At 41.8% G+C, this 20,492-nt stretch overlaps 1 protein-coding gene across 4 annotated transcripts; it reads right to left on the reverse strand.

The window, feature by feature from the left end:
• Window positions 1–145: 145 nt before the first annotated feature.
• DDX17 (DEAD-box helicase 17) lies at window positions 146–19,896 on the reverse strand. Of its 4 annotated transcripts, none has more exons than XM_062492178.1 (13): window positions 19,566–19,896; window positions 15,322–15,472; window positions 13,258–13,357; window positions 12,985–13,118; window positions 12,329–12,394; window positions 11,885–12,026; window positions 10,164–10,324; window positions 9,903–10,075; window positions 9,477–9,587; window positions 8,962–9,023; window positions 8,465–8,524; window positions 3,992–4,231; window positions 146–3,315 (listed from the first exon to the last, which is right to left on the reverse strand). In XM_062492178.1, exons 1-13 carry the CDS (start codon window positions 19,607–19,609, stop codon window positions 2,795–2,797), a joined length of 1,965 nt encoding a protein of 654 aa, XP_062348162.1. In that variant the 5' UTR covers window positions 19,610–19,896; the 3' UTR covers window positions 146–2,794. The 4 variants fall into 4 exon arrangements, with proteins under 4 accessions (XP_062348162.1, XP_062348160.1, XP_062348161.1 ...); XM_062492176.1 differs by having other exon boundaries at window positions 146–3,318; XM_062492177.1 differs by having other exon boundaries at window positions 146–3,318; window positions 3,986–4,231.
• Between the last annotated feature and the right edge of the window lie 596 nt (window positions 19,897–20,492).

Raw genomic sequence — 20,492 nt, forward strand, 5'->3', positions numbered from 1 at the left:
GTTTTCTACAAACAGGGACGATTTAAATTATAATTCAGTGGGTTGCCAAGAAGTATTTCCATCTTCTTGAATCTGACTTTTAAGAACTGGGAAGAACTGGGGCAAAGACAGCTTTATATTCAAAAAATAAAGACAAAGTTCACAATTTATTGACAACAGTGTTTTTATTTATACCTACAAAAGAAAACAAGATGGTATCAAAAGGACAATTTACAAACTAAGAATAGTAACATAGCTCTTAGTATCCTGTGCCTGAACACCACAAATCTATGAATCTCTCAATTCAAGTCTTTGTTAATACAACAGGAATGTGTTCAGAGACCAGCAGGTGTGTGAAACAAGATGCTGATCCCACACAAAGCTAGTAACCCTCCCATTGTTCAGAGAAATCCAAACAGTAAATTGCTTCAGGAAGTGGGAGGGGAGGAAACACCCAGCTCAGATATCTGACACTCCCACAAACTTTTTACAGATTGAAAACAACGCAAACAACACTAGAGGTTAATACTTTATCAACAAGGGCCCTCCAGCTGGTACATGGAGCAGAGCAGAGAGCACCAGGTAGGACAGGGGCAGTACATGCCACGGTGCATTTAGTGGTCTGGTTGACACTCTGAACTGAACCGAGACCCTGGACTTCAGCTGACCTCAATGGCGATAAAGCACTGCAAAACTTGGCATTGATGTTTAAACATGCACAAGTCGCCCCCAAAAGTGAAAGCTGTAACAGACTATAAGGCAGCTTTGGCAGTCCAGAGACCCTTTTTAAAGCCAGCCAGTGAGATGTTCTACTCCTACACCCCTCAAATGCATTTCTGCATTCTACTCCCAAATTTAAAACAGAAGAAATATCAACTCTGCATTTGCTTGCAAGGGAGGCCAAAGACCTATCAGTCAGTGCCTGGATAAACATTTCTGGCTTTCACGTAACACAAGCAAAGGAACTTCCTGTCCATGCACTGGAAATATAAAATGGAACCAGGGAACTAAGGTTCTGAAAGGAATCTCCCTTCTCCCTGTCAGCAACCTACCTGTGTACTGCACAAAAAAAACAAAAGAAAAAAGAAAAAAAAAGAAAAAAAGGAAAAAAAAAGCACATCCATCCCCCAAAATTTTACTCTGGGAATAAAGTAAATTTTTAAAGAAATAATTTCTGTATAAGCAAGCTCTTTTCCAAGACTATAAGAAGTTCCACTCTGCTACAGAAGGAGTGGGCTGCCTTGTTGATCCATATGCAAAACGCCAACAGAAAAAACCCACAACCCCCCTGCACTCTCCTAATGCAAAGAGCGTGCCTCAAACCAGGAGATGTATCCATCCTTTTGTCATCTTATCAGACCAAGAGCAGCCAACTCCTGTTATCATCTACTGTCTCTGAACCGTCTGGTATTAGAAATAACAAGTCAACAACATGCTTTACTAAAGGGGGAAACCCCCCTCACACCCACCTTAGCCTGTAAAATAAACAAGTTTTATTTATGTATGTACTAAAATTTCACTCTTCTCTAACATTTTCTAAAATACTACCTACCTGCAAGAGTTCAGCTCAAAGGGACCAATGGAGCAGGGAAATGCACTCAAAAGCCAGAGAAAGCAACAGTCAGTGCAAGGTACAAAAGAAACAAAGCTTCAGAATCAAGATGCACTAACCAGCTCACTGCTTACCTCATGAAAAGGAGACCCCAGGCAATCTCCTCCTGTCTTCCTCCCCCCCGCCCTCCCCCCAGCCCACCGTATTCAAACCTCTTAAATTTAAATGTGGAAAACTCTGTCACATTTTATCGAGCGCAGTGACATTCAGAACATTCCCCATGGCAAAAGGGAGTTTGTTTGTGAAGGACAAACGAACAAGATAATGCTGTCCATCACTTCAGTTCTGCATAATTTCCAGGCTCTCAAGGAAGACTTTTTTCAATAAACCAAACAGAAATCTGAGAGCAGTAACCAATTTAATGATAATTGGGCTCCACATTTGCGATGCTGCAATTTAACTATTGTAGGGAAAGAATTTATTTAGCTGAACATTCCAGGAGAGGTACCCACAGCTACTACCTGGTTTTCAGGCAGTGAATGCAAGATAGATTTGCTCTCTGACACACAGTTTTTGAACCCAAGCTCCCTACTGCAGGCTGTTACAGGTAGCAGAAAATGGGGCTTCCAGAACTTGAGAAGCTGCCAACAATATACCCAAGGCTTTACCCTGAACACCACCCAGCTCAGACAAATGAACCGAGTTTTCCTACGGAAAGTCACCTACAGTAAGATTACAATCAGTAATAGTGAGCTATTAAAAAAAAAAGTTAAGATTAGGAGAAGTGAACATTGCTCCCTTGCATTTATACTTTAAATGAAGTGCTTTTAGGCTCCCCCAGAGTTTCCCATCTCTCTTTATACTTCCTGAAATTAAGTTAACGTGTTACAGAATAGAAACTTCTTTCCCTCAAAAGCAAATTTTCACACAAACCTTAGACACCAAGATGATCCAGCTGGGACCTATCTGCCTTGTACCCTTCTCTTTTAGAAAAAAATAAAATTTCCAAATTCCTCAACATGCAAGACAAAAATAATAAATTTTCCAGTCAACTATACATATATCTTAAAAAAAAAAAAGAACAAAAAAAAAAAAAGGACAGGGTCATAAATGTGGACTGGGGGCCATTTCTGATGGGCTCAAGGGATTTTTGGATTGTGAATTCTAAGTCTAACCTGCATGAGAGACATCACAATGGGAAAGAAGAGAAAGAAAAGGTTCCTTTAAATGCAAGAGGTCTACACTGGTCACCAGCAAGTGGTCTCATTTGCGGGAGGGGGGCGGGGGTGGGGGAGGGGGTGGGTACTGGTAGGTGGCAGTCTGTCCCATATAGCCCATCACGTTAGTGGCAGGGGGCTGTGGAAACTGTTGTGACATGAGCGGCTGTGGCTGCTGGCCCGAGCGCCCCACCATCCCTGCATACTGCTGTTGGGTAGTGCTCTGTGAGGTTCTCCCAGCCGTGGCAGCTGTGGTGCTGGCACCATAGCCACTAGCACTGTACTCTGCAGTGCCATAGCCACTCGTGCCATAGGCAGCTGCTCCATAGCTCCCTTGAGTGTAACCATACTGGCTCTGTGCTGCCCCAAAAGCAGAATTTGGGCTCCCGTAGGCACTGCCATAGGTCTTGTTGGCTCCGTTGGCATAACTTTCACCACGCTCACGGTCTCTGAAGCCACCTGAGTCTCTCCGGCCCTCTTTCACTCCCCGGAGCCTCCTGTCACACTCTTCCTGGTACATCAGGTTAGGGTTGTTTACTGAACTGCTCGTTCGGTAACGAGAACGACCTCCTGGCGATGGATACATCAAGATTTAGTACCATAAACAAGTCTTAAACAATGATCTCTGGTACACTTCTGCCACCCTTTCTCCCCCTTCTACATCCTGAATTTTGCTCCCAAGGAGCATCATCTTCTGACTGACTTTAACTTCTCTGCATGGCTGTGCATACGCCTCTTCATTTTGTTCAAGGTGTAAACATGAAGTTCAACAAGGGTTCTTTATGTATGTGCTTGGAGACAAAGAAACTAAAGGAATTTAGGACTAATTTGCAAGTCTAAGGAGACTGCTTATTCCTCCAGGGAATGGGGGGGAAAAAAAAAAAAAAAAAGTCTTGTCAGTTCCTGAGACTCACGGTATCCCTTTACTGATTTCAATTTTGCACATTTACCTTGTTGCCTTGTCCTTAGTAGGAGCTGTGAGGAAGTAATTACTTCAAGCAAAATCAGCTCCCTGAGGACCTTGTGAGAGAAAAAAACTCTACATCCAAGATAAACAGGGTACTGCCTCTCCCTTGGGACAGAAGTACTACATCTACATCAAGTTTTGGGACCTCAAGTATAGAACAGCTTTATCACTAATGTGTTAGACTTGTACTTACGACTTCCCTACCCTCTTTTAACATTCCCTCCCTCAAAATGGGGAACATATCCCCTGTGTGGCCCTTCGCCCTTGTGCCTTTACCTCCACCGCCACCTCCTCCTCCTCTGTGGTCCACAAGCTGCATCAGCTTTGGATTGATGGCTTGATTGGCTTCTTCCAAGACTTTGATAAGCTCCCTGGCTTGTTTCAGATTTCCTGGTGTGAAGAAGGTGTAGGCAGTACCTTTGTTGGTACTACGCGCGGTACGGCCAATACGGTGCACGTAATCTTCGGAGCTGTTCGGATAGTCGTAGTTTATCACAAATTTAACATCTTCCACGTCTTGTGAAGAGCCCAGGAGCGAAGCACAGTGAAAGGGTGGGGTTGAGGAAAGGGGAGAAGAAGAGAGGACGTGCCAACGAAAGGTGGGGAGCACGAATGCAGGTGACAGTAATAAGAAAAAAAAATACAAAGTTAGTAATTGCATGGAATAAATACAAGACAGACTCATCCCAAAAGAGTAGAAGACTGAAATTTAAGATCATCAGGAACAAAGGTCAGTGTCCTGAAAAAGAATGGCAATTTTAAAGCAGCTTTGCCTGCACTCAAAAGTCATCCTCCCCGGAATGCATTTCTCTGCCTTCCTGTGTCAAAGACACTGATGTTTGTAAGTTAATTGAATTTCATGTTTTTTTTTTTTTTAACACAATCTGTAAAGTGAAAATGTCACCATCAGACAGAGCAAACTGGGGTGGAGGAAGGGCAGAACTGCCATGGTAAAGCTTTTACTCTGTTGGGAGAAGTCTAACAAAAAACAACAGTAATGAGATCACTTACCTTTCACTCAGTAACATGAAATAAAAGGCAACCTTAAAAACACTTACTTTTACATTACTAATAAAATACAGTGAACTAATTCCCCTAGCCTAAAGCTTCAGGCATTCAATTTACATTAGTTTCATTCAGCCAACTCATTAAAAATTATTCAGACCTAAAGTATCTTAAGTCAGCTTTGTAGTTATCATCAGAATGCATTGCACTAACATTTCTGTGCTGTTCTGTCCAGTTCTGGCAAGCCTGCATAATTTGGACAATCCTGAATTCCTTAAGCAATTCCCTACTTCCAGTCTCAGATGGAAGCAGGAAATAAAATTAATAAAATGGCTTTGTATGCAACAGTTTTAAAATTTAGGAGATCAGAATTGTGTGTTTTAAGACAAGACAGACTCTGTAAACTTCTAGGACAGATATCAAGTAAATGTTAGTGTAACACTTCAGTGAAAGCACCTTAAGTACCAAAAGCACCTATTTGCTATATTACACAGTATTTTCAAATGCACCATTCTACAGTAAATACCCTAACAGCTCATTAAAAAAAAAAATTAAAATCTGCATTTTAACAAGAATATTCTGAAAATATCCAAGATAAAACACAGATTTTTTTGTGATTTCCTTTCCTTTTTTTTTTTTTTTTTTTGTTTTGTTTTAAAGAGAGAAACATTCTCTGTTTGTTACCAGACCGATGCACACTCCCTCCTCCTGTGGGAAACCGCTGCAGCCGATCCCGTCTCTTTGCCTTTTATTTTTGGCGGCCTCCTTTCGAAAACTCCGCCCTCTGACACGGGACCACTGGAGCGCGGGGAGCATGCATCAAGGGTCCGTGGCAGCGAGAAGTCCCCACACACGCTCGCTCTGTGAACTGGCTTAGACGCTTCTCTGTAGCCCCATTTGGTTGAGAAGCGCCAGAGAACCTGGGCTCAGGTAAAAAGTTTCAGGTCCTCCAACGCTTTCTGTCCCCTATTTGGGGCTCTTAGGGGGGCGATTGTCAAAAAAATGAAGATACAAAAATTACATCCAAAGGGTCAGACTGCATCTATTGCCCAGACTGCATCAATTTCAAAGGGGTTGTAGGAAAAATAAAAACATTGAGGGTTGTTGTGACAAGAGGGGGACTTTATGTCTGTTTCTTATTACAGCAAAGGGGGGGCTCCTCAGTCTTTGCTGACTCCAAAGTCCTGAATCACACCAAAAAAAGGGAGTGAGAAGGCAGGTTTCACAGGGGGCTGCGCGAGTCTCCAGCTAGGGTCCTTGATGCAACAGTTTTTTTAAAAAGGGAAAGTGAAGTATAGAGAGGAGTACGTGTGACAGATTGCATCTTCACAGCCAGGGTGTAGAGCTAGACTGACAAGCTCCAGGCTACATGGTCCTCAGCCAGTCCCGTTTTACACATCCAGTAGCAAGTGACTTGAATTACCAGAGAGGATACAAGGATGTGCTTTCCTGTCAGAAAGCACAAGGAATTGTAGCTACCAATGCAGACAGAACTGACTTGACTGGGGAGGAGTAGAAAGAATAGGAAGGCAGGAAGAGGAAGATGCAAGGGTGTTTTCCAGACTAGAAAGCGGTCCTGGTAGAGCACACAGCTCGCTGAAGACCAGAAGTGTACAAGACTCAGCTTCTCCAGTCTAGCGTGCTCCCAAGTGCTTGTGCACACTCGTAATCCTCCTGCACTTTCAGAAGATAATGTAGCAGGATCAAGAACTGAGACTGTAAATAATTTTTGACAGCTACCTGGGAAACATTCCCTTTGTCAGACCATCAGAACACTCTATGGCACAGACAGTCTCCAATTATTAAACGGGACAGATAAACTAGCCAACATGCTAGTCCAGAGAGCTGTTTAGACCATCATTGTAGATGTACCCCCACCCCTGCACTGAGAATTATCTGCAGCTAATATGAAAGCTTCCGTTAAACCAAACCAAACAAAACAAATCCAATGTTTTTAGTTTAATAGACTGAACAAAATAAAAGAAAAAAAAAAAAAAGAAAAAAAAAAATCAGCGCAGAGAGAGGACCTCACTCCAGGGAATTATCACAAAGAAGTCATTACGGGACTCAGAACTTACCTGAAAGAAGCTTTTTTGAAACCAATGTTCCATTAGGAAGAGGGAAAGCCCTGGTGACTCAGCCAAAAGGCGCGCGCCCCTGTTTTATGTTATTTAGGTAGAAGCCTTCACTTTCCAGGATCTTGGAGGAAGTCGTCCAGAAGTTTGCCAGTTAAGTGACTTACTTTAAGCAGCAAACTCAGGGCCCCAAAACAAGCAGAGATGTTGTTCAGTAACAAGAAACAGACTCGGATACCTTTCCCCCTTAGCTTGGGTGAAGTGGACGGGAAGTGGGGAGACTGTTTTCTGAAGTGTTATCCAATTGAGTCGTTTTGGGGGAGAGTGTTGGTTTTTTTGTTGGTTTGTTTGGGTTTTTTTTGAGGGGGTTGAGGCTGTTTTAAATGTCTAGGCAAGATGCACAAAGAAGCTACCAGCACATAGCAAGCCTGTTTAAAAAATGCTGCTAGAGAAAGCAGCTCTCTTTCATACAAACTGGTTTCAGGCCTCAGTCCCTTCTCCCAACAGGCCCAAGTTCTAACTGCACAGGTCCAGACATGACCCTAGAGGGCAGAGACTGAAGTCCATATAATCACTTCCTGAGGAAGTGCTGGACATTTTTTGAGGGGGGAGGGGAAGGAGGGGTGAAGGTTGTGTGAACAAAGGCTGCCAAGTCTGTTAATGGTCTGCCTGTGTTAAAGTGACCATATGATGCACAGCACAGCCACCCTTTCAGCATACAAAGAGCTCAGGTAACTGAGGTTTTTAACCAACTAGATTGTCTGAGTTAAATCTCCACCGATTTGCAGTAATTTTGTCTAGAATTTACTACAATGAGACATTGACTCCAAAGTAGTTTATCATCTACCAAACTCAGGGTGGGCAGAGTATTCCATGTGTGTTATTAAACTCAGAGCACTTCAGCAGCCATCCTCCTCTTCTAGGATGGGCAGATGCATAAGGACGGCACTCAGCACATGGTGTTTCACAATATAAATATGCTTATTATAAAAGGGGGCACAACTGATGCATCCAGACAGATCATTTTCATACCACAAGAACAGAGCTGTGCGATTTTGATTCAATTACACATCTGGGTAACAAGATGTTAAAGGCCATAAATCATCTCAGTGGTCCTGCCTAGAAGGAACACAGAGGAGGAGGGAAGGTTACACATCAAGAGCAAAGATCTGGAGCAGTGCTTTCTCAGATGTGAATACATCTGCAGGGTAAACATGCATGTACGCTGGGTTTGGTATGTTCAAATCTGTGGTGTGTCAAATGGGGAGAATATTCGCTATTTGCTGTCGAAATGCTCTCCCACAACTTCCTACTTGAACTTTATCTGACATGCTCTGAACTGAGAGCAATCCATCCCTACCATCCAGCAACAAAAGCTGGATTTGGGGAAGAAGTGAGTGTGGTGGAAGGGTTGGGTTGCATAATTGGACGTCTCTTCTCCCTCTTGGCGATCGATTGGTCATGCCTAGGCCTTGCTGCAGACCAAAGCCTGTTCATTAGGAGCAGGAAGAGACTTTGAATATGAAAGAAAAAAAAAAGATTAATGTTAAAAAACGTATTTCACATGTGGGGGAAAATCACGCTTTGAATTTTTTTTTAAAAGAAACATTTTTCAGTCCAAAGAAGAAAAATATGCAGCAGTAGGCAAGAGTGGTCTATGTGTACAAACCTAGCCCACGAGATGCAACGTCGGTAGCAATGAGGATAGGAGCCTTTCCAGAACGAAACTCTGTAAAACAAAGCATGCTATGAAGTAAGATTTTTCAAAAAGATAAAGTTACCTGAACTTGATTTACATTAAATGCTCATTTTCCAGAAGCTAGATAAGGTGGGTTAATCCAGAAACCACAAGTCAGGATATAAAGCCTCAAGGATTTTCCAAAATCCAGCTGCGTTAAGCAATTTTCCCCACTTTGTTTTATCAAAATAAACAAATAAAGGCACAGGTACTGAAATATAGAGTACAAAGGCAAGAGAAGTCCTTTTACATGTGTCTATTTGGGCTAGAGATTAAAAAAAACAAACAACAAGAACAACAACAACAAAAAGGAAAAAAAAGGAAAAAAAAAAACAAAAAAAAACCACATAACCCAGACCAGAGAAAATATTGTCTAGGTAAACTAGGTACAGCAGCCCAGGTTATTCTCCTGTCAGTCACAGACTCACCATTGAGCACCCAATCTCTTTCTGGCTGACTCTTGTCTCCATGGATACACATGGCTGGCCACCTGCCAAAGAGAGATGGACATTAGTATAGATAGAAAGTACATACATTAAAGGAAACAGTTAGTTTTACTGGCTTTTTGTTTAAAAGGGAAAAACACTAAGATTTGAGAAATATCTTATTCTCTGGCCTCTAGCTACCCAGCATGTGTACTGTAAACCCACTACCTACATAAACAACCATTTAAGACAAATCACTTTTTTGCTATACTGATGCAGTCCCCATCAGCATATCACGATTCTGATACACTAAAAAAGCTGCACTGCTTACACTCTCTCTTGTACTAATACTTTGATGGAGTGGAATCTTCTGGGAAACAATGACTGAATTCAGCCAAGAAAATAATGGATAAGTTGTTCCCAACAATAGCATCACGAACATTTAAAGCTTACTGCTTTTGATTTCAATTTTTGTCTCCCACTAGGAAAAAAGGGGAGGAAGGGGAGAAGCTAATCACCCATCTCTGCGCATCCTTCGAGTGAGATCATCACATCGCCTCTTTGTCTCCACAAAGATGATAGTCTTGTTTTCCTTCTCTGCCATGATTTCTTCCATCAGTTGTATCAGTCTAAAACCAACAAGAGAGCCAAGGTGTAGAGCCACACGTACCAGAATACAGGATCTCCCTCCCAAGAGACATATAGATGTGTATATGTCCTCAATAAATTAGTCAGCATCACACAGAATTCCTGCTGGTTGTACAAAGGTATGGTCAAAATATACACCAGACTAGTTAATTACAGGATTAACTTACTTTGTAACACTCAATGGTTAAACAGTAGTACAAGTAACTTCCCTGTGTGGAATTCCTAGTAGGCTGACAAAGCATGGGAGACTTTGAAGTACAACCAAAGAAACTGAAATGGTGAGAACACCAGCTTACTTATGGTCTTTCTCGCTTTCCATGCATACATCCACTATCTGCAGGATATTGTGGTTGGCACTTAGCTCCAAGTTTCCCACATTGATCTGAACATAGTCCTGCAGGAAGTCCTCAGCAAGCTGGCGCACTTCTTTTGGCCAGGTGGCACTCCACATCAGAGTCTGGCGGTCAGGCTAAGGAAAAGGGAAAACAGATTTGTTTATGGTACTAGATTTCAAACAGGAAAACAAAGGAGGCTGCCCTTCTAAAAGGATCACACACCCTGATCTGGTCAACAATTTTACGAATTTGTGGTTCAAATCCCATGTCCAACATTCTGTCAGCCTCATCCAGCACCAGGTATGTACACCGACGAAGGTTGGTCTTTCCAGCCTCGAGGAAGTCAATCAAGCGACCTGGTGTAGCAATGCAGATCTCCACACCTTCAGAACAGAATAAGGAAAAAGAGTAAGGCTCTTCATTTGAATGTCAACTGGTATTTTTAGTCAGAATGAATCACCTTCCAGAGCAAAATTGTTTTTAAAAAAAAGCACCACCCTCATTCGTACCCAAGACTGAATCACTTCAGTAGAAGCCCTAGTTATGTTAAATATTTTTTCCATTCTGAAATTACAGTTACAGTGCCATTTGAATAATAAATGCAGTACAGAAACTAAAAGGTTACTGCCAGAGAACACCTGTGAAGATTTGTCCAAAAATCAGAAATTCTTAAGCTTCTACTCAAGCCTGAACTACCTTCATCCAGAATTACACAATCTGGAGAAGCTCCTCTGTGTAGTGCTCCTCTTGCTATATTTGTCAAATTACTTTCAGGTTTTTTTTTAAATACATAAAGCCAAAGCACAGACTCATAGTGAGCAATTATGCACCAACAATGAGAGACAACCATCCTACCAATGTCTGGGGGGATAAGAAGAGAGTTCAAATATTCCTAACTAACACTGATTTGGGCAATTTACACATTCTTTAAAAGGAGGATCTGGTTTCCACCGATTTCCAAATTTTACAGTATTTTAGTGTCACTGAAATGCCCACAGAAGGGGCATTTCAGGAAGTTTCAGGAAGAAGGGGCATGAAAAAGATTTTCTTTTTAAGCAGAGTATCCATTTTAAAGCACTCCAGAAAGGTGTGCAAAAACCCAGCAAGCTGATCATCCCAAGGACTCTTCATGAAACCTTGGACTCTTCCACTGAAGATGCTGGTTTTGAATTGGAAAGTATTGCTTTCTTGAGCAGAGATATCCCACAGACTTTTACTATGCATGCCTTTCTCCCACTGCTGAAGTTTGCAACACAGACCCTGCAAACTGCAGTGGTAAGCTAAATTTTCTGATTTCTTGAATAGATCTGTATGTGTATCTGCCTTGATAATAGTTCTTGCATCTTTTCACATAATTCCATTACGTATTTTTTTATCTGGTGAAGATGAAAGCCATCAGCACATTCCTGCATTTGAATTATAGATCACTTAAGCACTACCATGTTACAGTGATTGCTTACAGGGTACATAGTGTTTAGTGCTTAAGAACAATTTAAAAAAACCCCAAAAACTACAAAAAAAACTACTACCAAAGCAAAACCACATGCTGCTACTGCTGTCCAAAGAAGTTTCTACATATTCAGGAACAAAGTTTGATTATTTCAATGAACATAGGCAGAAAACATGAAATCTGCCTTAAGAAAATTCCTTCCTTAAACATGCTGGTATTGCACTTCCTTAAAATAATGTTATCTTTCTGTTTTCTTTTCTTCTTTCTACATCTGGAAAATCTTCACAAGTGGAATGTTCAAAGAGCAAACAGAAAGAAAATCTAATATCCAAGTCACTATACAGCAAAGAAGAGAACTACCTCATGAACTATCACTGCAACTGGAAAATGAGACGCTCATTCACTCTCACCTCCTTCCAAACAGGTTTTGCTAAGTCTTATTTTTACAGAGAATTTTTCCTCCAGAAACTGGAAGCACCCATTTTAAAATTACCTCTTTCTAGATCTCTGATCTGGGGACCTTTGGGTGCTCCTCCATATATACAGGTACTCTTCAGTCTTGAACATTTGCCATAATCATCAGCCACCTGCTGCACTTGCTGGGCCAACTCTCTAGTAGGTGCCAGAACCAGACACTGCAAAAGGAAATGATTCAGGAAGAGTCAAGCTGAATAGACACCTCTAACATAAAACCACAAGCAAAGTTGGACCATCTGCTCTTTATTAGCTAAAACATTTAAATATCTTCAGACTATATCAGCAATTGCACAGAATTTCAACTGAGTGGGATACTCACACTGTGATAGTAAAACTTCCTATTCTGATAGGAATAGGATAGGAAAAACTACTATCCTGATACCTCCATTAAATAAAACACCACCTCACTAACAATGTCATGCCACACATACAAAAAAGCAGAGAATCAACAAGCACTTACAATTGGCCCATCCCCTCTCTCCAAATATGGCTGGTGGTTGATGTGAACAATCGCAGGCAGCAAGTACTAAAACAGAAGAAAACAGTATTCTATAATATATACAAATTGTGATTCTGAAAACCAGATTACCTGCATTTATCGAGCAGAACATACGATTTTCAGAGCTGCTGACCAACTGCATCCACTTGGGCTTGAGCACAAAAGTTGGTTACTCAGCACTTCTGAAAGGAAGGCTCACTTGCATTTGGAGTGTAAGTCAGCAGAACTGAGTAATCATTACCTTAGCTAATGTTTTTAATAAAGAATAAAAATTCTTTTTAACATTACAGTTAAAATTAATGTCTATGCTAAAATTCAACCATTTTTTATTTTAACCTGTGTAGTTCATAAAAAAAGCGTGCTAAAGTGTGGTCTTTTAAACCACAATGTAAGCACAGACCAAAGAGAACTGACCAAACGTCCAAACAGAAAGATGCACAAAAGACAAACCTGTGAATACAACAGGCTTGTATTTGAGCTGAAACTCAAGCATATTCCACGATGCAATACAAGAAGCTTCAAAAATGTAATCATCCCACTGCTGGTACTGGCAAGCCCAAAAACTAACCCATAGGTAATTTCTGCCAGGTGAAGAAAGAAAAGGAAAGAATACGCACTGCTAGTGTCTTCCCAGAGCCAGTCTGTGCAATGCCCACCATGTCACGACCACTGAGGGCTAGTGGAAAGCCTTGGCACTGAATCGGAGTGGGTTCTGTGAAGTTCTGGTCCATCAAGGCATCCATCACATACTCTTCAGAATTTAAGAAAAAGAATAAATTTCTTAAAGGATAACTGAGATTTTAGAAAACTCTTCACGTAACAGAACCAGTAACTGCTCAGGTACTTTCTGAGCAATCGTCATGATCTTAAAAATTGGTAAAAATACTTACGTGGAAAGCTACACTGGTGGAAGGCAAACACTGGCTTGGGGCAGCCCTCCATTCCCCGAATTGTTATCTCCTTCTTCCTTCGCAGTTCTTCGACTTCATACTATTTATGTAGAAAGGAAAGAAAGAAAAAGGCATTTAAAATGCGTGTTTCTAACTACTCTCTTCTCACCTCTGGATAACAGCCTTGTTAGAGAAATAAATTAAAACAGATCTAGAAAATACTTCTTTCCTAAAGAATTTATATATAAAGACTGAGTTATTGTACAGCTTCTCAGGTATTCAGAGGTATGAACTCTCTCCATAGCCTAGAAGGACAAACTTCAATCTCTTCTTACAACCAGCCCTTCCAAACAAAAACTATGGTAACAGAATAGTTTTAAGAATTACACTTTTTCCAGAAGCCAGAAATGACCAACAGCTTCAAAAGTGATTAGAAACAGAGGATAAGAAAGATGCTTTATGTGACAGTGCTAAGAATTAAACAAACTAAATAGGTCCTAATATACCATGAACAGAAGGCAGGGCAGTGTTTCTCCTTCAATTAACACATTCCAGAGGTAGATAAATACAGAGTTGATGCTGGATAACTTGCAACTCTAATTGGTGCTTGGAATTGTTTCAGAGAATCAAAGAAGCTCTGACAACATCATAATGATACCCTAGGACCTCACAATTTTTTTAAGGAACTTCTTGTAATATTTCTGAAATGTGTAGCCACATAAGCACACTTTCAAGATTAGAAAAAGCTTTTTTATTTTTGTCTAGGTTATCTTGCAAGTCCAAGAGTCCTTTGCAACATGCTTTGACAATTCATGACATTATTGTAATCCTTATTAGAAACCAACAGAGGCACATCAATACCAAATATGGGCTTTATCCAAAGCAATAGATCCAGTATTTCTGAGAATCCCCTGAGCTTGAATTAAAAGGTAAAAAAAGAAAATTACTTCTGGTGAAACATGAAAATCCTTTTAGCTGGCTAAGACACAGGCAGGTACAGCAGCTCATGCAAACCATGGTTCAATAGCTGAAGATGTAGTATCTTTAAGAAGTCAAAATCCCCTTCAATTCCTTTATGCCATATGCATATTTCACATAAGGATGTGTAAATCTATGCAATCAGATAATTACACTGTTTGTTTGTTGCCTCATGTTAAAAACAAAATCTCTTAATTTCTAATTACAAAAATACAGTGCAAGAGAAAATGATGACTAGGCTTAAGTTCAGTAGGAATGGAAGACTACTGTATCTACAGAGTAAACACAGAGTACTGCACCTGGTTTTGAGTCCCCTAGGTGAGAAGGACATTGTTTTCACAAGGCATGTCCAATTATGGAGCAAAGCTGGAGGCTGCAGTACAGGCCATATGAGAACATACTGGGAACACTGGATTTGTTTAGCCTGGGAAAGACTGAGCTAACAGTGACCTTTAACAGCTACTTTCAACTATTTGATAGATCACTATTGGAAAGATGTTCAAAATCCCATGAGAACCATTAAGCCCTGAGACAGCCACCCAGAGAGGATATAAATTCTCCTCATCTCTGGGGATATTCAAACACAAAAGGACAAGGCACTAAGCAACCTGCTCTAGTTCTACTTACTGCTGCTCTAAGCAGAGGATTAGGCTAGAGATATCCCCCAAGGCCTCTTTCAGCCCAAATTACTCTTATGACAAAATATTACTTTCAAACCTTTCTCATGGATTTCTGTCACTTTTAGTTCATTACCTTAGGTTTTTCCAAGGCTTCTCCAGTACTGTAACTTTTTAAGTTTTATTTCCACTGATAATTCACTAGACCAGACAAGCATTATAAATATGCATTACAAATCACAAAATATAAAATATCTCATAAAAAAAATAAAAAAAACCAAAACAAAAAGAGAAGCACATCCTTTGCTAATGTTAAATAGAAAAGGCAACTAGAATCAGTATCCAGTAGAGTACACATGCCAAACAAGCTTAAATTAAGAGTCAGCTCTGTTTTACATGCTGTCCCAGACTTCCAAGGACAAGTTTTTCAACTTGTAACATTTTCTGTTGCAGACAACATAGCACTTACTGGAGTAAGCCTGGCCACTTCTGGATGTTCCACGTAAAAATTCTTCTCAAACTTGGGCAGTTCATTTAAATCCCACTTTTTCTTACGTAAACGTTCCCCTGGATTACCAAATTTCTTTGGAGGAAGAGGACCTCCACGACTTGCTCCAAACCTGTGAATGTGAATGTCAGTTATTTTAAAAAAATACTACCAGTACTTAAAAACTATCCTAGAATTACTCTGAAATTTTCTTAACAATTTTCAATTGTGTTCTCCCCAAGCTGACATATGAGCACAACATTTTAGCAAGTCACCTCCCTCCAATCACTACGATGGTATTAAACTTCTTGAAATAACATAAACCTGCTTTGGGCTGGTTCTGAACCTAAAACCATTTACTGTAAATCACCCCTTTAAAGCCCCTGTCTCTAGGACACGGCTGTGAGTATACCTACAGCATTTGTCTTGAAACTGGCAGTGCACTGACAACATGGTTTATATAAAAGGGATGAGAAAAATATCTCCTTGCAAGTTCCTTCTCTGTCCCTCAAGGTTAGTTTTACACTAAACAGCTATTTCACTGTCTCCTCCTCTCTATCTTCTCTCCCTTCTTATCAAGAAGTATGCCTCTAATGAAAAACAGCAGACCGAAGAACAGAAAGTAAACAAGTCCAGCCAAGCCAGGAAGTCCATATGTAATTCTGTAATCAACAAAAATTTTAAAAAACAACTTACTTTTAAAACACAGCCTATTAGGAAAAAAAAAAAGCCAAAAAAATATCTGGGAAAAACCACATCCTCTCTCGAATGCACTGTGATGAAGACTGAAGACAGCAAGAAGCTCATGTTCACAAAAAGAATTCTAACTAGCAGTACAATTAAAAAGTTACTGCTCTTTCTCTCTAAATTTTCTTTATCCAGTTAATTATATACACTTCAGAAGATAAGAACTGTTATGACTGGTTATTGCAATAGCCAAAACATGAGCTTCTGGCAATAAGCTGGTAAGACTCAGTAAAAACCCAGTAGCATTAAATTATTATTTACTGTAAATATCATTAACTGTATTTTAAAACAACACACCAAAAGAAGAGTTGTTGGACTTTCATCAGTATTGTACAAATACAGCACAGAAAACTTTCCAAAATGCTGTCACAAGTCCATTTTTGTCCTAAAGGTACAGCTTTATGCAAAACATGAATTCATGAGACATGCCCATTTCAAACAACTTCCAGACAGCAAAAACGAAGTGTCTGCACCTGACCCAGGCAGTCCACTACTACATAAAAACCTGGTAATGAAATAAACTGAAAGCAACAAAAATCTCTAAGCAACATTATTACAGGAGTAACTTGTGAACAACAGGGGGTGGAAGGGTTAACAAAAAATAAACAAGAGCTGAAAAATACTTCTGAATTACCTTAAGTACAGGACTACCTGCTCAAACATTGAGTACCTTTGTTCTTTAAATCACTTCCCAATGGAAACTATAAATTATAGCGACTAAGAGACCAAAGAAACAGAACTCAAATCAACATTCTAACAGGACAAAGCAGCTAAATTGTTGGAAAGGCCAAGTATGGTAGACATAATTTAACTTAAAACTTGCTAAGTTAGTTTTAAAATGTCTCCTGTGTTGCAACTGTGCATTAGGTTTCTTCCCTTTCCCATGAATATCCCTTATTTTCTCATCTGTGTGTCTATCAGATCCCCCAGACAGCCTGCACAGTCATCAAGTTTTCTCTTATGAAAAAGACTGTGAAAGACAACTTTAAAAAATGCATTTAAGCATTACATTTCCTTTTAGGACAAAGGAAAAAAAAAAAAAAAAGCACAGACTTTCATTTACAGGGACATTCACCTCTGGTGATAATGTTTGTTGCCAGTCATTCTAAGCTGAGGTCAAAAAGTCAACAATTTCAGTACCCAAGCAGTTCCGACAAAACACATAACCTCACTCAAAGGGTTGATGAGTTCCCTTAGAAAAGGAAACATGTGACAGAGCTGCTTGTAAGACTGGACACTGCCAACAGCTGGGTACTATGAATACTTTCTCCACAGCTATCCAGAGGGAAAAAATGATATATTCTACACAGAAGGCACATAGTTTCATCTCTCCACTCTTACACACAATATGCCTGGATGCTGAGCTGAAAAGAAGGAGCCCTACAGTAGCCCTTGAACCCTGCCTCTGTGGGGGTTCATTTGCTAAACTGGCAGTAATTGACACTTCACATTCTGACTACAAGTAAAATGAGATTCCAACCCCAATTAAACTGATTTAAATCTAGTATTTCACTGCTTTGCCAACAGAGCTCTTTTCAAAGATAAATTCAGGCTGGCTCAAAACATTCTTCCCCAATATTACTGGTGCCACCACTTCTGGAACAGAACTGAGTAAACCTGGTACATTCCAGAGCAAAACATAACCAAGCATTTTCCATCCTAAGAAGTCACCTACACCTCATTCCTGACAAGAGAAAACCAGAAACCTTGTATGTGATTAGACTACAAAAGAAGTGGTGATAAACCTTCAAATGGTGCTGAACCAGCACACTGGGTGGCCCACCATTTTATACAGGTTATTTATGAAGACAGTTGTTAGTGGTTACAAATACCTTCACACCTTAAAAGAACGTATGCAACAAATATAATCCTAATGCATTAAAGCTTCTGGGATAATAATAATTAAAAAAATCATGCAAATGTCCACAAACTTTACAAAGAAACATGTAGGCACTCCTTTTACTCATGAAAAACCCCTGATCTAAAAGAGAAGCATCCACTTTAATTACAGACTTTAGAGAAAATTAAATTGCACTAATTTTAAGGCACATCAAATGTTGTGGCAACGCTTTGGCCAGCGTTCTTTTAAATAACTATATATCAATCTGCATACTCAAACTCACTCACTAAACTCCAAAAACAGCTGTGGTCTGATCTATCTCAGACTTGCCAAAGCGCTTACTCCAATGTCCTTGTGTTAAACTGAGCTGGAAAACTCTTAGCAGAATAACACCAGTACCCTCCTCTCTGTGAAAAAAAAAAAATTAAAGCATCTTTTAATTTCAGAATGTTAAATGTGGGTGTAAGATAAAGCAATAATATAATTATCTCTCTCCACAGACAACAAGAAACTGAATATCAAAGTGCACTGCAATGTATAGCAAAATACTCTTTTAATCTCCCAGTGGCAAAGGAAAACAAGAGGAAAAGGAAGTGGTGGAGAAAAAAAACCGAGAGAAGACTCATTAATTGAGATCTACCTTACCATATAGAAGAACCCACATTATATGTTTTTTGCTAATCCTTGAGAACTACTCACGATCTGAAAACGCAACTCTCAGAAATCAGTTCTTTCTCTTTAAAAAGGCCTGGCATAAATGCTTTATTACCTTCAACCCCTAAAAACCTCGAGACTCAATCCAGTTATGTAGTATAACGTCACTGAATTTATTGCTGCCATTGTCGACAGGAAAAAAAAAAAAACAAAAAAACCCAAATCAAACCCGCAAAAGGCTTTTGCGAGCCAAGCCTTCTTCAAGCAACAGATTCAACAGTACCAAGCACTAGGCCTTTACAGAACCAGACAAACAATTTCTGTAGCACTACACAAAGCTTGGCAAGTGTGGTCCAGCACCACGGCTCACCGAAACCCCCCTCCCGAGTACCCAAGTGCCCCGCATGGCAGCGTTTCCAATCCCATTTCCTATCACGGTAAGCCCGGGAGAGCAGCTGAGACAGATCCTTCCCCCACTGCTATCTTTCCAGCAAGTCCAGAAGGAGCAATGACAACCAGAAGGACAGACAGAAGGACAACCAGCCCTGCCAGGGCCACCGAGACCTTCGTGGCTGCGGGAGGGAGGGTGCCACGGGTCTCGCGGGGCAGAAAAGGTGACTGCCAGAAAATAATTAAGAGGGCAGGGTGGACGCAGGCCTTAAAATTGCAAGCAAGGCTAAGAATTAGTTACACGTGAACGGTGGAAAAGCGAAATTTTAAAAAATAAATTATTAAAAAAAAAAAAGAAAAACAAACCACAAAACGCTCAAAACCCACCACCCCGCCTTGGGGACAGGTAAGTCTCCAACTATCCCCGCCCCCACACGAGAATCTATGGGGGGAAATCTCCACAAAAAAGTGGATTTTGTCTCCCCCAATACCGCCACTCCAACACACTGCCCCCGACCCCGCGGCCTCCCCGCCGCCCTCCCAACGCAAGCGCTCGGCCTCCCCCACCGCCCCCCCGACACCCCCTCCCCCTTACCCGCCGCGGTCTCGGTCGCGGCCCCGGTCCCCGAAGCCTCTCATCGCCCCCGGAGGGGTGGGTGAGAGGCAGCGGAACGCCGGCCGTGGGGACGGCGAGGGGCTGGGGGTACGGGGAGAGGGTCCAGCCAGGGGCGGCTGCGCCTCGGAGGCCTCGCTTTGCGCCACCTCGCCTCTTTGGTGGGACACAAAAGGAGAAGAGGTGGTCAGTGGGTCCGAGACCCGCTGGGCGTCAGCGGCCGGAACGGCGGGGCTCTCGGTCGGCTCCAGGGCCCGGGCAGTGTGGAGACACCAGCGTCTTCTTCCTCCGCGCTCCCGGCACAAAATGGCCGCCGCCGCCCCGGCCCGCTCCGCTTACGTTACGGGCGGCCCGGCGCTGCGCAAACTGCGGCCCTCCGAAACACCTACGCCTATTCACAGAATCCAACTACGCACTAAGCGCGCTCGGCGAAACACCGCCCCGTGCAGTAGCGGGCGGGCTACGAAAGGTGCGTAACGTTCTTTACTTAGGGCTGGGGACCCGCGCGAAGAAGGCGGAGGGGAGGAGTAATGTTATTCCCCAAAGTCAGCTGCGCAAGGGGCGCGCTCCGTAACCCTTTCTGCAGGGCAGGCAACACTTGGGCCGAGACGCACGTTACGTAAGTGCACGGCGTACGCAAGGTGCGTAACTCAGCCTGGAGTAGGGCGGGAAGAGCCCGGTGCGCTTGGAGTAACATTCTTACGCGGAGCGTGCAGGCCGGGCCGGAGGGTTACGCTAGTTTCGCAGAGGGTTTGAAGAATACGGCCCGCCGCCCTCAGGCTCCGCCGAGGTGGCGGCGGAGTTGAGGACGCAATGATGGGACAATGGCGGAACAATAATGGTACGCTGGGCGGCTGGCTGGGAGCGGCCCTTTGGACCTCTGTGGCGGCTCAGGCGGGCCGAGGTTGT

The sequence above is a fragment of the Cinclus cinclus genome, chromosome 4, assembly GCF_963662255.1.
Source record: "Cinclus cinclus chromosome 4, bCinCin1.1, whole genome shotgun sequence".
NCBI lineage: Eukaryota > Metazoa > Chordata > Aves > Passeriformes > Cinclidae > Cinclus > Cinclus cinclus.